Source organism: Furipterus horrens, unplaced genomic scaffold (assembly GCF_987537825.1).
Source record: "Furipterus horrens unplaced genomic scaffold, mFurHor1.1.pri manual_scaffold_15, whole genome shotgun sequence".
In the NCBI taxonomy this organism is placed as follows: domain Eukaryota; kingdom Metazoa; phylum Chordata; class Mammalia; order Chiroptera; family Furipteridae; genus Furipterus; species Furipterus horrens.
In genome coordinates this window covers 23,386,223-23,403,060 of record NW_028327185.1, presented here as the reverse complement: position 1 = coordinate 23,403,060, position 16,838 = coordinate 23,386,223, and the positions used below count along the sequence as shown (strand labels likewise).

General features: G+C 43.3%; 1 protein-coding gene across 2 annotated transcripts in view; it reads right to left on the bottom strand.

Annotated features, from left to right (window-relative positions):
* Positions 1–16,838, bottom strand: part of RYR2 (ryanodine receptor 2) — a 550,937-nt gene that overhangs the window by 192,265 nt on the left and 341,834 nt on the right. Inside the window, exons 25-29 of one of the 2 annotated variants that reach the window (XM_090263510.1) lie at positions 14,930–15,077; positions 7,828–8,033; positions 5,753–5,927; positions 1,586–1,794; positions 767–1,119 (exon numbers count right to left, since the gene is read on the bottom strand). In XM_090263510.1, coding sequence (XP_090119636.1) covers positions 767–1,119; positions 1,586–1,794; positions 5,753–5,927; positions 7,828–8,033; positions 14,930–15,077 — 1,091 coding nt within the window. Of the gene's footprint in view, positions 1–766; positions 1,120–1,585; positions 1,795–5,752; positions 5,928–7,827; positions 8,037–14,929; positions 15,078–16,838 lie in introns of both variants that reach the window. The other variant, XM_090263509.1, reaches the window with a different exon arrangement.

The window sequence follows — 16,838 nt, the reverse complement described above, 5'->3', positions numbered from 1 at the left end:
GAACTACCAGCAATCCCAGTTCTGGGTATATATCCAAAACAACTGGAAGTCGGATCTTGAAAAGGTGTCGCCATATCCATGTTGCTAACAGCACTATTTATAATAACCAACAGGTGGAATCAAACCACACATCCATCAATGAATGAATGGATAAGTGGATAAACAAAATGTGGTCTATATATACAATGGAATATGACTCAGCCTTCATAAAGAAAAGAAGTTCCGACACAGGCTACAGCATGGATGAACCCAGAGGACAGGACGCTAAAGGAGATAAGCCGGTCACAAAGGCAAACACTGTACGAAGCCACTTATAAGAGGTACCAGGGTAGTCACATTCATAAACAAAAGCTAGAATGGTGGTGACGAGAGCCTGCGGGAGGTGGAAAGGAGAGTTGTGTATGGGTCGAGGGTTTCAGTTTTGCAAGATGAAAACATCGTGAAGATGTGTTTCACAAGAAAGTGAACATACGTAACACTACTGTTCACCTAACTGTGCTGTACATTTAAAATGTTTTAATTTTCTTATGTGTTTTTTTACCATAATACTCATAAAAATGCATAAAAATGTAACTCGGGATAAATTACATCTGCAGTAACAAATCAGATGATGACCAGGTTGCTTTACTGTCCCCTGCAGAACACTCTATGCACGAAGAAGGGCGAAGAGAAAGAAAAAGCTGCCTAGGGAACCCCCTAACCTCGGCTGTACCCCATCCCACGTAACAAAGCACATACTGAAGATCACTTGGCATAGATCAGTGACCTTTGTTTCAGACGAGAAGGCTTTTCCTGCGTGTAATCTTTGTGGTTATTAAACTCTGGTTTTGGAGCTTCTTTGTCTTTGTCGACTCGATCGGGCACCAGGTGGCCATGCGCTGTCTTCATCAGAACCTCAAAGTCCGAGTCCGCATCGTAATCCTCCAGATCGTTCTTGGGCCCGAAGAGGCCAGCCGCTGGGAGCCCCCCAGCTGCTGACCTGGAGAAGACCTCTGCACACTCGATGGGCATGCTCAGGCGGTAGAACATGATGTCAGTGCTGCTCTTCTGGGAACCAAATGACTTCTGAGTGACCTTTAAACAAGGGGAACTGTCCACAGTGCCATCTATTCTGGTCACCTAGCAAACAAAGAAGCAATAGTTCAATTCTCATCGTCACTGCAGGCTCGGGGTTCTAGAGATCACAAGTAGCACGTCTTTAGTGCCCCAAAGATGGCCACACAGGGCAGGATTTTGTCAATGAGACAATGACACACAGTGAGCACCACGTTACAGATACACTCGTAGTTCAGCTTCTAACTCAGAAAATGGCTTGGAAAATTCATGGTATAATTGTATACATTCACACAGAGCCTGACATGCCCTATATAAAATGAGAATTAATCATTGTGCATCAGTCTAATCAGCTACTCATAGTATTTAAAATCAAGGCTGACAACCCTATGCTTAGATTCCACTACTATGTAACACATCGGAGCCACCATTTTAAGTAAGTGACAATAATTGTCCAAGTAGAACTCCCATGTGTAAAGATATTCCACTCCTGGCTTTTGACAATGGTCTGATAGTTAAAGAAAAAACAAACCTCAATGTGCTCATGGTTTGATGGAACCTGGAGAAACTGAGGGAGTCGCTTGCTTAGCCACATGGTAATGTCCCTGTTGGTATTAACGGCAAATGGTTCGTAGCCCTCTTGTAAGCCACAGATGGTGAAATACTTCAAGGTGCTCACATCCTTGCCAAAGTTCATCCTTCCCACTTGAGCCACCCCAAGGCTGCATACAGGTATGAATCCTGGAAGAAAGAAGAATCCGAATCTTCAGTTTCATCAGTATGTGACTGTGTTAGTACAGAATGACCAAAAGTATTGCTCCAGAGTTCCTATCGTTGTGAGAGACGTCCCTACGGTGAAGACGACAGTGGAATGAAGAGAGAACCAACATAAGTATTCATTATAGAGTCAGAAGAGCAGTATTTAACCTCTGCATCAGAATTCAGTAACTGCAACCCCTAGACAAGTCCCTCTTCACCTTGGACTTCTATAAAAGGAGATAAACGCTAAGCAGCCCACAGCCCTCCAGGACCCCAGGGGGCACAATCACGGAAGGAGTCCCCATCCCACAGCCCCCCGCTCTGGCATGCACAGCTCCACTGCAGGGGAATGTGAGAAAAGGAAGAACCAAAGTGTGCTGCCCTTCCCCGCCTAGTAACCTGCGCTGCGCACACACCCAGCACAGCCTGAGCTACAGAACTCCTTACACGGAACTCAAAGAAAAAGGGACCGGAGGAAACGTTTGAAAGGTTTTCATCCACTGATAGCTACTGTTGATTTTAGAAGAGAATTATGCCCTTCATAAAATTTATTTTTTATTTATTGATTTCAGAGAGAGAGAGAGGAAGGGGCAGGGGAGAGAGAAAGAAACATCCATTTGTTGTTCCACTTATTTTCATTGGTAGCTTCTTGTACATGCCCTGACCAGGGATGGAACCTCCAACCTTGGCTTATAGAGATGATGCTCTAACCAGCTGAGCTATCTGGTCAGGGCTGAGAATTCTGCCTTTTTTTCTGGGGCATACTAGATCTAAGCATGGAAAAAATGTACACATAAATACCTATTTTGATATAGTTGTTAAAGTCATACTGAACCTAATCCAACTGTCTCTTTTCTCTCCATGTAACAATCATTGCAGCTTAAGCAGGGCAATGCAGTCTTACTTCAACAATGAAGACATGAAATCAAAGAGCAGGGTAAAGGAAACGAGGTACTAAGCCAAAAGCAATAGCAAATGAGCAATAGGGGAGAAACAAATAATATCTTTCATAAACTAATGTGTGACAGGGTTAGTTAATCTTTCCACTACTGAATAAAAGGGGAAACTATATTAATTACATCCACTGTTTCATTATGTTCTTTTGAATCAGTTGCCTTTGGCAAAAGAACCAGATGGTATTTTTTGGTGGGAGGGATGTTTATGTATTCTTCATTTCTTTCTATAATATTTTATACAAAAGTTCAAGTACTCAGCACAGTAAACAAAGTCAGTATTGGAATGCAGACTACAAATCTGAGAACCTGACTTATAGATCAAAAAGTAGTGGCTCCTAAGAATAAGCTAACAATTTTCTGCCATTGTGATTCCTACTCCTTCCCATGTTGAAATTAGTGGCAATAAAATCAATATATAACCTTCAACGTAGCACAAGACTATAGAAATTACATCCAGTAATTCATAATGATTTCACCCATTTTGTATTTATCAATATAAATTGAAATAAATGGTTGTATAGCACTGCTGCCGACCAGGAAGCAAGACACATCACTTTTGCTTGAGGAAGTGTGAATGATGAGTTTCTAGTTAAACTTTTAAAAATTATAGTGTATCTGCAGCTCTGACAGCTTGTGAAGAGGTAACCAAGGAAAGGTGTTTTAAATAATTGTCCCCCAAGGAATAAGAGAAAGGACTGGCTAAATACAATATGTATGTGTGTGCATGTATTTTACATACAGAACTTCTTCCCATCCATCTCACCACACAGTTCTTTTGGTTGCTTTAATAGCCACATATGACTGAGCTGGCTGTCTTTTTAGCAATAAAAAGGAATTATGAACTTGGTAAACAATGCATGGCGCAGACATAGAGACAAGCTGGGTATAAGAGCCACTTGAAAATAGGGCAATTATAATACTTTTCCAGTATTTGAGCAATCACAGTACATTCCTGTGACATAAATCTATTGGCCTAAATTAGTGGATTTTCAAGCATGTTCCTGTGAGCTCTGCATGGGGGAGGCTGTCCCGGTGCTGATGGGCAACAGACCTGTCAGTATAACTTTCAAGTCATTTTTAAAAATTTAATCATTATTTTACTTTTCACTTTAATCAAACAACAGAGGTGTGTGTGTGATTGCACCACCAGACTCACCACAGAGCCCAGGTGATTGCTGCCGTGGCAACTGGTCTCTGCAACATGGGACTACATTAACACCTGCTGTGTACCTGATGAGCATGGATGGGCATTCTGCCTGGTATCGTTCTAACACCTTCTTGTGAATATATGTGCCATAAGTTAAACAAACAACTCACGAGGGCATTTCAAGATTTTAACTCTCAAAGAAGGAAAGCACGAATGCAAACATTTTAAATAACCAGTTAAAAAGATAAAATCTCAGGTCATATGCATTATATTGGCCAGTGGAGAGGGGTAACACAGAAAAAGTCTCTCTCTCACCCCCCAACCCCCATTACTGCTCCTAAATCCAGTGGAGCACAAGGGAAGGGTTATGTGCCAGTTTCACCACCCAGAGATAGAGGTGTATAAAACAGAAATTAAGTTATAAAAATTCAAAATTCCTATTAATTTCACAAAGCTGTACTTGGGAAATAATGGTCATAGCTGCTCAGAAGTGTCCTGAATGAATGAATATAAAATTTAATGCAAACAATAAGCTGGCTAACTTTTTTTAAAGCTGGCTAACTTTTGAAGATCAGTGACAAATTTATAGAATATTAAATGTACTGACTGATGTGTATCTTGAAATCCAAGACTATATATATTCAAAGAATAGAAAAAATCCAAGTCATTCTGAAAAAAATACGTTAGCTCATTTTGAAATAATATTTATGCAGTATTTTATTAAGTAGCACCTTGTTCCTATGCTCTAGAGCAGCAATTTTCAACCTTCTTCATCTCATGGCACACACAAACTAATTACTAGAATTTTGTGACACACCAAAAATATATTCTTTGCCAGTCTGACCAAAACATAGGTACAATTTTGACCAATTTACACCGGACAGCTATTGTTATGCTGGCTGTTGCCTTCTATTTTTTTTTTTTTTATTTGACAATCTAAGCGAAAAGAGGTCAGTGCCCCCTACTAAAAAGTCAGGAACTGTATGCTGTAAAAACCCTTGCCGCACGTGGTTGAAATTCCCTGCTCTAGAGCACACTGCCCAGCAGGACTTCCCGGGATGCGTAAGTGTGCTATACCTGCGCTGTCCAGTAGGGGCGCCTCTAGCCAGAGCGCCACACGGAGCCCCTGAAGCGCAGCAAGTGCGCCTCAGAAACTCAGTTTTTAACTTCATTCCATTTAAATTAATGTGGATTATAATAACGTCACGTGCCAGGGGCCACCTTTCTGGAAGCATCTGCTTCACAAGGGGCTTTCATCGTTACAGCCCCGCCCCAGGTCCTCGCAGTCGGAGAGACGCACGTGGCACGGGTGTCTGCTGCCTGCCCTGCGCTTCCATCCACCCAACTCTCCGCACTTTACTTTAGAACTTCTCCGCTGATCAGAAATTACGCAAGTGTGGACGCCCCTGGTCTCCCATGACCTATATAAAGACAGGACAATGTTTTATTCACCTCTGTCATCTCAGCAACCAGCAGAGGGCCTGAACGAGAAGCTGCTCTTTACCTTCTCGTGAAATGAATGGGCAGAAAGAAGCTACACGTAGCTCAGTGGGAAGTTTGAAATAAGAATTTAACATTTGTGGAAAAATGCTTTTGCCTGTCATTCACTTTCCTATTCATGTTCATAAAAGCTATCTCTGCCTTACTCAACTCCTAGCTAAGCAGGGCAGACAGCACTTCAGCTAAAGTGATTTCAAGGGCATCTGATGAAATAAGCCTCGCGGGCACCCGTGGGATTCTCAGCGTCAGCCCCTCCGCCCTCCCCTCAAACAAAGATAGCAGTCACGTGACATCAGGGCACCGCGCCTCACTGTGGTGCAGCCCGGAACACACTTACCATCACCAACGTCAAAGTCCTTGAAAGCCAGTTCTGAGCCTGAATCATCAAGAAGGATTTCGCCGTTCAGTGTGAACATCATGGTGTGTTCGGTCATGTCAACCATACACCCCACGACATCGCCAGCTTGCCAAGAGCGCCCATAGTGCTCATTGCCCTGGTGCCACCGCTGGGCCTGGGACAGAAGAGTCATTTGTCACCAAGAAAGCCAGGAGAACAGGCCCTGCCCATCCCCTGCAGGACCCCCCCGCAGCCCATCCTCCTGCTGACCAGAGCCACAAGAGGAAGCCCTCCAGCCAGCGCACCTCAGTCCACTGCGAGGCCCTACAGACAGGGTGTCTGGGATTTCTATTTAAGTCCCTAATAGCAACACTGTATGCCTTGACTCAAGAAAACCCAAATGCTATTTCATGATTTTAGCATTTCTGTCCTTTTAAAAATCTACTCCACATACTTTCTATTAAAAGAAAAGCTCTGTGACTTTAAAACTTTATTTTTCTCCCTACAGTGAATGCCTCCCAGGACATGGGTGGTTTTTCTTTACTCCACAAAACAGAAAGAATTATGAGCAGAGGATCCAGCTGGGAATTTACCATTGAATGACATTCTAATTTTCATCCTTTTCAAAATAAAATTGCATTCCTTGGACCCAATGGCACTGACACTTAACAAAATAGAAATCTGGGAGCATTTCAATATACAGGGTGAGCAAAGGTAGTCTCACAGCTGTGAATATGCAAAACAGAGTTTATTCTTGTATTATTATTTATTAATTGTTGTATTATTTTCCATATGAACAACTGTAAACCTACTTTTTCCCCAGCCTCTATGATTCAAAAAAAAAGATTCAAATCAAACCTAAAAATGCTCTTAATATGTTTGCTGAAATGAAAAGCTAAAGATTGAATATACATACCAATATTGCTTCATACACACAGGTGAAATCTCATATTATAAATATACTTAAAACATAGTGTGATAAATATAATATATTCTACTGATCTATATGTACAAAATTAGTTGTATTAATTTTCCAGTAAAATCTTTTAACTTCACTCTTAAGCATAAATTTCATTGTGATCTACTACATAATGAAATGTAGTCACCAATGCAAAACAATTTGATTCTTCTCAAGTATAATATATAGTAGTTTTTAGAAAATTTATTTATCTAAATTATGTATCGAAAGGCGTTAAATTTTCCCACCTGAAATAAAAAACAGGATCAGGAAACAAAATATTTCAGAACAAAGTGGGTGAGCTGTCCTAGAAGACACAATACTCATTTGCAGCCTGGAAATGGTTTCCTGCACATGCGTACCTGAGCACCCAATGTCAAATCTCGACGTGATTGCTTATTTATTTTAACTTCTTTTGTGCAATTAGATTTTTTCCCTCATATGAAAAGGATACAAATCCACTGAAGGAAAATCAAAGAATACAAATAAAAATAAAATATCTATAATTTTATCAACCAAAAATGACTATTATTATTCTATTGTGGCTATGTTCATATATCTTTTTAATGTTTAAATAATTTATACACATAAAATAATATTTAAACATTTATATGATGTATAAATAAATGATAAAATAAGAACCTTGACCAGTTTCCTCACAACTTAAGAAATGAAAATTACTAAAACTGTTGAAAATCAAAACTTTTGTGATTATAACCACATTGCCTTAGGTATTCTTATCATTATTAAACATGTCTACCTATTATTAATTATTGCCTGAGGATACATTTCATCCAGGAAACTACTGTATCGAACTGTATGCATTTTTAATTAGCATATGTATTTTTAATGCTTTTGATAAGACATGAATGATTCATCTTTTTGATAATGATTCTATTGTATTTGTGGGATAGAGAAAAATGTTTTGAAACTACAAGGGCAAAAGCTTCCCTAGGAACTATGCTTCCAAATCTATGCTCGGGAAAGCGCTGACGTCCCTGTCCTACCAGAGGAATCCCAGGGAAAGCCCATGCTCAGGCGGGGGGGGTGGGGGGGGGGAACGGGGGTCCCCTACACCCGGCGGGGGGGCGGGAGGGGGTGGGCGCTGCACACTCACCTTGAAGCCGTCAAAAGCAAAGGCGTGCTCGTCGGAGCCCAGCTCCTGGTCCGGCTGGCAGCCAGGCCTGCTCCAGCCAACGCGCATGTCCCCCGCAGTGACAGCCTCGAATTCAAAGTACCACCTCCCTGCCTTCACCGCGTAGGTTTTCTCCGCACGGAAGATCCGGAACCGCTCCCCGGTGCCGCTGCACACTTCAGCTCGGGCTGCTGGGGGTGAAGGGGACGCAGTGATCATCCCAGGGCGCAGGGACAGGGGAGGGAGCGCCACCCCTGCCTTGGGGAATTACACCTGCAGCGCCGCGCTAGCGCTGCTCCTAATTCCCACGGTGGTTCACGGTGTACAAAGCGGGCTCAGCCGGGAGGCCAGCACTGCCGCTGCCGGGGCGGGGGCGCCTCTGCGGGAGCGCCGGGGAGGCAGTGGTGCGCCTTTTCAGGAGGAACCACCTTTCGCAGCAAAGACCTACCAGCCACTGGGCAGTTAGGTAGCAGAGAACGAGAAGCACGTGAGGCATGGATGGAGGGAAGACAGCGTGAGAGACTGAAACCACCCCGCGTAAGAAATTTAGAGGCATGGGTGGGCGGGGCAGAAGGGGGCAGAAGCGGCCAGGCGCTGAGGGCAGAGGAACCTATAACCAGCAGAGAAGCGTCACCATCCACCAACTCCCCTGAGGACGGCTGAGGGCCAAACTCCCGCGCCCTGCATTTTCACCGTACAGTGCTACACACACAAACGCTGTGTTTAAGCAATTTGGGGGAGAAGTAAAAAGGCCACGTCTAACATCAGAGTCAGTGTGGCTGGTGCAAAGGGAAAAAACATCTGAGACACACATGGATTGAGAGCAGACACATGGATGGATTGTGGATGCATGTGGACTGAGAGAAGACACACATGGACTGAGAGTGGGCACATTGGACTCAGCAGGTGCACATGGACTGAGAGTGGATGCACATGTATTAAGAGTGGATGCACATGAACTGAAAGTAAACGCATGAGAATTGATTGGGGATGTATGTGGATCGGTGTATGTGGACTGAGAGTAGACATGTGAGGATTGAGAGTAAACACAGGTGGACTGAGGGTGGAAGCATGTGGATCGAGAGCCAGGAGTGAGACACCTCAGACCACGGAACCCGAAGCCAAGGTGACCATGAGGATGGAAGCCCCCAGGACACCACAGGGCACGGGGACAGGGTCCACTGAACTGACATCTCCAAGGATGCAGCCAGTTCTGGAGCATCTGGGTTAGATATAGAGAATGAAACTGAAGTGATTTAACCAAAGTCACACAACTAACAAATGACAGAATTCGGGAGTTGCCTGGGGCTACAGCCTATGTTCTTTGCACTCTGCCTCCATAGCTGGCACAGAGATAGCAGGTACCGGCCAAATATCAGCTCTCACCTATTCACCTTGAAAGAGTTGGAAAAGACCTTATAAATAATAAAAGTTTAATAACAGCTTAACCACTGATTGCATGTGACCAAATCAGAATTATAAAAAGTCTAGATAATCTCTAAAGGTCCCCAGTAAACACACAGCTAGACCACCTGTAACAATTTAAGGTTAGATTGAAGTAAAGAAAATGGACTAAGAGGTCTAGCACATACTAGGAGCTAATATAATGAGATAATCAATTACAGTTTCTTGATGATGTTTGTGGTGATTATAGGATACACAGCGGAACTGTACTGCTGATAAACACTTGTGTTAAGTTCTAAATAAGCAACACATTGTTTTACTACCTTTCCCCCACAACACACATGTGCACATACACACACATCCACTCACCTGACCACCCAGCAATCTCCAAGCTGCTCTCATTCTGCAGCAGTGATAGCCTCCAACTCAAAATACCACCTACATGTGCTCACGTTCCCACACACACACACACCCATGCCATGCAATAGGTTCAGACATCATACTGAAAAGTAAATGCGTGAACACAGGTTAAAAATAAGGCAGCTATAATACCATGTGGTGCATAAAGCATGTCCACAATTCCCTGAAGAATAAGCATTTGCTTTTGATCCATTCAAGTTGGGGGTGCACAGGGGCCTGAATGAGAGACAGAAACATTCTATGATGAAGGATAAAAAGGGCTCATTCTATTACTTAGTGACTAAATGATTTATGAAAAATAGGCCAGTTAACTACTGTTTGAGGGGGAAAACATCAGATACTATGATTCTTAAATAGCTATAAATGCTGCAATACTAAAAAAAAAAAAAAAAAGAAAAAGGAAAATTTTCAGAGTTAACATTTCCTTGAGAAACAGCACACTGATCTGTTGCCTCTTGAAATGATGGTCGTAACCTTCCCCAAAGTAACGGGAGAGACAGAATGAAATCCCACAACTGCACAGACACTTGGAAATTCCTTTCCAGAAAAGAAAAAAGCTTTCATGTAGTTGCCCTTATTTTAAGTATGTCACATTAGCAAATAGAATCATACATTATATGTCAATACAAACTAATACATAAAACACCCAATTTTCTAAGTGTGGACATTCAGGTTGTTAGGATTGGAAAGCACTGAAAACTTCACAGACGTATTTCCCTTTTCACGTGTCCTGGGCAGTGACTCTAACGGGCCCATGTGCTCAAGGAATGCCAGCAGACTCTCTTACTGGCTTAAATCTAATATGCTGGAAAGCAAACTCGGTACAAAAATATAACCATGTCCTTAAAAGAAAGCCACTGCACATTTCTCTTTTATCAAGAGTGACCAGTAATGCTTTCCTGACATGAGGTGGGGGTTGCTTATATGGGGGCAATTAGAGGTAACAAGGCAGAATTTCTTAGACCTGGTGTTTGTCCCTGACCACCAGTAAGCCTCCACCTGGACTTGAAATGAACATGTGTACAGAGATTTATTACCCCTCCCTCCAAGTCTGTGTGTCTCGTGGCTCATACTCTGCATTTCTCACATTTGCTTAGGGGAGGTTACAGCCATGGTTTAAGAAGTGACAGATTAGCCTTCTGTTTCTTGATAAAATATTAATAATAAATGAAAATCTGGATCTACAGAAGCTGTAAGAAGAGATCCAGACAACCTGTAACAAATTTCTTTGTGCTTCCTATAGCACTGAGCAGTGGGGCACAAAGCGGGTGCTCTATAAGCACGTGCTAAGCTGAATGGAGGAACAAAACCTGTCCCAAGTGACTGACACAGGCTCCCAGGCACACAGCTGATGGCTGCACCCCGTCCCCAAATGCGAAATTCCTAGGATCTGCCGGATGTTAAACACTCTACATTCATATATGTTTGGTAGGCAATTCTAGCTTGTTGTGTTATATAAATGGTCTTTATATTGTTATGATGAATATAATCAAAATTGACATTAAAAAAATGAAGTCAACAGGTATATTCCTAAAGCATTTTTTCAAGGATGTTGCTACTCAAAGAAGAAGAAATTCAGGGATCATGCCCTTAACAAACCATGTCAAGATTAAGGGTGAGGTCTGAATATATTGTGTTCGCGGTGCCCCCAGGCGCTGGCACAGGGAGGGATCACAAAGAACTGAGCAATTAGGGCCCACAGTATCTATACCCACTGCTCTGCAAACCCTACATTTAAAAGCCACTGGCCACTAGAGGGCAGGCAAGACCTAATTATGCACTAAAATTTTAAATTAGTTATAGTAAGCTGTGAAAGAAGGGAGGCTGGCTAGTGTCTAAAATTTCATACATATCTAAAATTCTTCAGGTGTATTTATGTAAGTAAAATTATTGCTATTAACCATCCATACTTTTAACCTCCTTGTATTATTTCTAATTAAGCAATCCAACCTTGAAAAAACCTTATAATGAAGAACAATTACTTTCCAAATGTTTAAAATAGTATTCAGAACAACACTTAAAAAATAGTACAATTCAAATACTGAATTCATATTCAGTCTGAAGTATGCAGCATTCTGTCAATAGAAAATAAATTATAACCTGGATTAATAACATAGGATTAGATTCAATTAGCAAAAATTATATGCTCTTAACTTTTTTGAGGTCAGCAAAAGCAGAACAATCAATTATAAATTAATGTTTTTAATCTTACCCTATGATCACCAGACATGTTATTTTATTTGATAAAACCTCTCACATTTACTCTTCAATTTCCATTTTCATCATCCTTGTGAAAATCAGCTTCCCCAACGCAAGCTTTCTTCTTGTTTCCATTTTCATGAAGTATCTTTTCCTGTCGCTTTACCTTCAGTCGATATGTATCTTTTGATCTGAAGTGAGTCTCTTTTAGACAGCACATGCAAAGATCTTGTTTTCTTCTTCATTCAGCTACCCTGTGCCTTTTGATAGAAGCATTTAATTCATTTACATTTAAATTGTTAACATAGATATTATTTACTGCCGTTGTATTATTCACATTTTTCAACTTTTTCCTTCTTAGAAAAGACCTTTTAACATTTCTTGTAATACTGGTTTCGTGGTGATGAACTCTTAGCTTTTTATTGTCTGGGAAGCTCTTTATCTGTCCTTTGATTCTAAACGATAGCTTTGCTAGATAGAGTAATCTTGGTTATAGAACCTTGCTTTTCATCACTTTGAATATTCTGTGCCAACCCCTTCTGGCCTATTAAGTCTCTACTGAGAAACCAGCTGACAGTCTTATGGAGCTCCTTTGTAGGTTTTCTTGCTGCTTTTAAGATTCTCTCTGTCTTGAATATTTGCCATTTTAATTATGAGACTCTGCACTTCCTGGGCTTATATGTCTATTTCCTTGGCCAAGTTAGAGGCATTTTCTGTCGTTTTTTCAAATATGTGTTCGATTCTTTGTGCTCTCTCTTCTCCTTTTGGCACCCCCATGATACAAATGTTGGTAGGCTTGAAGTTGTCCCAGAGGCTGCTTAAACTATCTTCATTTTGGGGGGGGGGTTCTTTTTAATGTTCTGATTGGGTTTTTTTCTGCTATCTTAGCTCTTAAATCGCTGATCTGATGCTCTGCTTTATCCAGTCTACCATTGATTCCTTCTAGTATATTCTTCATGTCAGTTACTGCACTCTTCATTCCTGACTGCTTCTTTTTTATGTTTTCTAGTTCTGCTTTTATGTTTTCTATCTTTTTGTTGAAGTTCTCATAGAGTTCATCTGCTCTTCCACTTATTTCAATGAGCATCCTTATAACCAGCATTTTGAACTCTGCACCTAGTAGGTTGCTTATCTCCATTTTGTTTAGATCTTTTCCTGGAGTTTTGATCTGTTCTTTCATTTGGGATATGCTTCTTTGTCTTCTCATTCTGGCTGCCTTCCTGTGTTCTTTTCTAGGTATTAGGTAGAGCTTCTGTGTTTCCTTGTCTTGGTAGAGTGGCCTTATACAGAGGTATCCTGTGTGGCCCAGTGGCAGAGCCTCCCCGGTCACCTGTGCTGGGTGCTCCAGGTGTACACCCTCCTGTTGTAGCTCAACCTTGATCGCTGCTGGCACATCAATGGAAGGAACTTAGCCCCAGGCTGACTGGCTGGACTACTGACCACAAGCATGGAGGAGGATCAGCTGTGTAGGGGCTGATCCCACACAGCAGAACTCACTTCAGCAGGGCTTAGGTACTCACTGAGTCTGCCCCTTGCTTTTATCACTTGGCGAGGTGGGTGGGTGGGGTGCTTCGACATGGTCAGAGGCTGTCCATCAGGGGTACTATCTCTGGGGCCTCCCAGGAGGTGCAGGCCATGTTCAGGTGCTGCTTGTGCCCTGCCTGGGACCACCAGCATGAGCTGCAAAGTGACCTGCAGATGGCTCCCACTTGTGCTGCGCTTGGAGGTGCCCGGGAGAGGCCCAGCTGCAAATCGAGTCTGCCTGTTGCTAGTGCGAGGCTTGGGGCTGCTTAGTGAGAGGCACGGGGCACGCCAAGGCCAGATGCTACTTGTTTGGGCATTGTGACCATTTGAGAGACTTTAGGAAGGTCTGCAGCATGAGCCAAGACAGATCGTTTGTGTGGAAAAGCCCCTGGAAGAAGCTTAGGTGGGCCTGCAGACTGGGTGGGGTGGGGTCTCAGGGAAGTACCGGGGTAGGTGAACAGTGTCAACCAGGTTGATGGAGACTCAGATGTGGTGCCATAATGAAATACACAGTCCTATTTCATTTTTGCCAATTTCAACATATTAATATTAATTCTGTGAAGATCACAAACAAAAAAGTCTTTTAAATTGGAGCTGGGAAGGCCTGTGCCCTACCACTCACCACCCCAACAGGAAGAAGTGCCACCATCAGCAACAGGAAACAGTTTTCTACTGGACTCCTCCAGCAGGAAAAAAGGAGGCTCTTATCCTAACCTGGTAACCATTCAGCCAATGAAAAGCCACTACACATAGAGCTTCCTCAGTTTCCTCCAATGGGCTCTCTGTTTACAACCTCTGACCGCCCCCCTTTCTCTATGAAAGAACATTCCTCTCCTTCGTTCTTTGGATTTGTGGGTGGTCTCCATTAGACACATGTCCTGAACTGCTATTCTTTGTTGTTCCCAAACAAACCCTAGGAAATATCTGGCTATCTGTTAAGGTCAACAATACCAACTCCTACTGCAGAAACAAAGGATTAACAAGCTGATCATTTTAAACCATATTCTTAAAAGGTATTATTAAAGGGAAATGAATTCTTCATAAAACCTTTAAAAGCCCATTTACTCAACACATTTACTGAGTGCCTATTCTAGTAGGTTTCCCTTAAAGCAAACTATTGCACTAATTAATATTGCCTACGTGAATGAGTACAAGCAATGGGGGGTTAGAAAACACTAGTTCCCACCATAATTTACTCCCACAAACAGCTAGATCCAGCTCTTCTGAAGCACAACGGGTGGACTGGGCGGGGGGGGAGGGGGCAGTGTCAGAATGAGACAGTTAAAGGTGCACCTCAGACTCTCGGGGAGGGTCAACCCATTGCTTTCCCACAGGATCACCGTGGTCCTAAACCACTCTCCTGAGGGCTGGGGCTAGTCCTTCAGGCAAAAGCACTCTAGACCACACACTGAGTACGAAATTATGTACTAAGGGACTCGGTCTGGTACCCCCCCCTTTTATTCATTTATTGGGCTTTGGCTTTAAAAAGCTCCTCCTGATTTTGCCATGAGAAGGTAACGCAGTGAATGCGAAATACCGTGGTCCTGGTCCGGCGCCTCCAGGTGGTAACCATAGCCCAGCAGCGTGCGCACGGCCTCGCGGAGGCTGTCCTTATTGGATCTCTTGGTTCTGTCGTCCAGAAGGGCGTAGGGAACGAGGCGAGGGTTCCTTCTGTTCTTCACATCCTACAGGAAGAAAACAGGTGCAGTCATCGAGGTAATGCCAACAACCGTTGGAAATGAGGAAGGAAATATAACAAAATTAAAATCAATAAAAATACATTCTTGGGTGAGGATTTTAAAAATACAACAAAATATAAGTTCCCTCAGGGCAAACGCTGCCCCTTCCCCATTCCCTTTGTCTTCTCAGGCTACTGAAGTTACTGAAACAGTATTGATACAAAAGGTTCAGTCGCATGAATGACTGTATCAACTTAAAGCAAGACCCCTCCACGAGAACAAAAAGAGAAAACTGCAGCAACAACAGAAGCCAACATGAAGGGTCTCTTTAACCATCTGCCAGATGCCATGGTCACGAGCGATGGGCTAATGTGGAGGACATGCACTTTCCCTGCACAGTTGACTGACAAGCTTTGGTTTCAAGAAGAGCCAAATCAGCACTGGTCATGGTGATTTTGACTCAACAGTCTACATAAGGCTGCTGTTCCTTCTTAAGAGAAAACACACTATGTTCCAGAAAGAAGGTCAAGCTATGGCCTCAACTAGCTTTAAAAATAGGCGTTAGGTTTGCCCTATCAACCAGTGAAACCAAGGAATTCAAAAGTATAGGCTTAACTACAAAACTATATTATAAAAAAGGCTCCAAGTTCAAAATGTGGTTAATATGGTGTTAGCCAGGACAGAAAACAGACTGTCTCACTGTCTTGGCTTAAGGATGCTTATTTCAGAGTAAGCACAAAGCCGCTGTCACGGGAGGTGGAGAGGTACTGCCGACGGACCGCGGGTCTTAGGGCCCTAGTACTGAAGACGGAACTTCCTTCCTCTCACTCACTGAGACTCTGCGCAGGTTCCACCAACCTCCCCAAATTCCCAGCAGCACACTCAGTTCCGAATGACCTGGGCATAAAGGGGAATGGGGTGGAGGTGGGGTGTTGGCAAACCTTCCCAACAAGACAAGCTGCATCCATGGAGCACAGGGTTTGTCCTGGTTGGGCGGGAGCAAGAGGGGCTGCTCCCACTCGGCTTCCCACTCTCTAGTGACTTGGGCTGAACACTTCATCCCCAGCGCAGGAGCACCTGTAACACTTGCAGACACCGCTCCAAAGCCGCTCAAGGCAAAGAAGCAGTGCAAACAGAGAGCTTGCCGCTTCCAGACGGGGCCCAGCACCCCACCTTTTCAAGACGGTTTCACCCCCACACTTCTCCTGTATAGAAGTTTCAAAGTCTGCCATGAATCCTACTCTGGGAGATGGTGCCGGGAATCTGAATGGCAACAGCAGCTCCCAGGGTTCCACACACACTCACGTCCAAACTCAACTGTGCCTGAGACACACAGAAGACGTAGCAAGCCCACTGCTGCCGAGGAGTTACAGTCTGAACGAGATCATGTTCACAAGAGCTGATACAAAAGCAGACAGCACTGGAAAGCTCCAGCCAAAGTGTGCCTGTCGGCCAGAACCTGAAGGGTGACGGGGAGGAACTGGGAGAGGGGAGAAGAAAGGGTGCAGGTGAGGGCTGGGCCTCTCAGGCAGAGCCTGTGGTTTTATAAGGCAGAGGGCCCAGAGTCCAGGAAGGGGCACCTCCACAGGGCAGCTATGGGCAAATCCTGGCTTGTGTGATGGAGCCATGAGGTCGTCAAGGCAAGTGGAAGACCAACATGTGTAAGAGATTCTCTCTCACACACACACATACACACAAACACACACACATACCCTGCTTACACTGAGTGTTAACATTCTCATCAGATACAGCTAGTTTCATTCAACA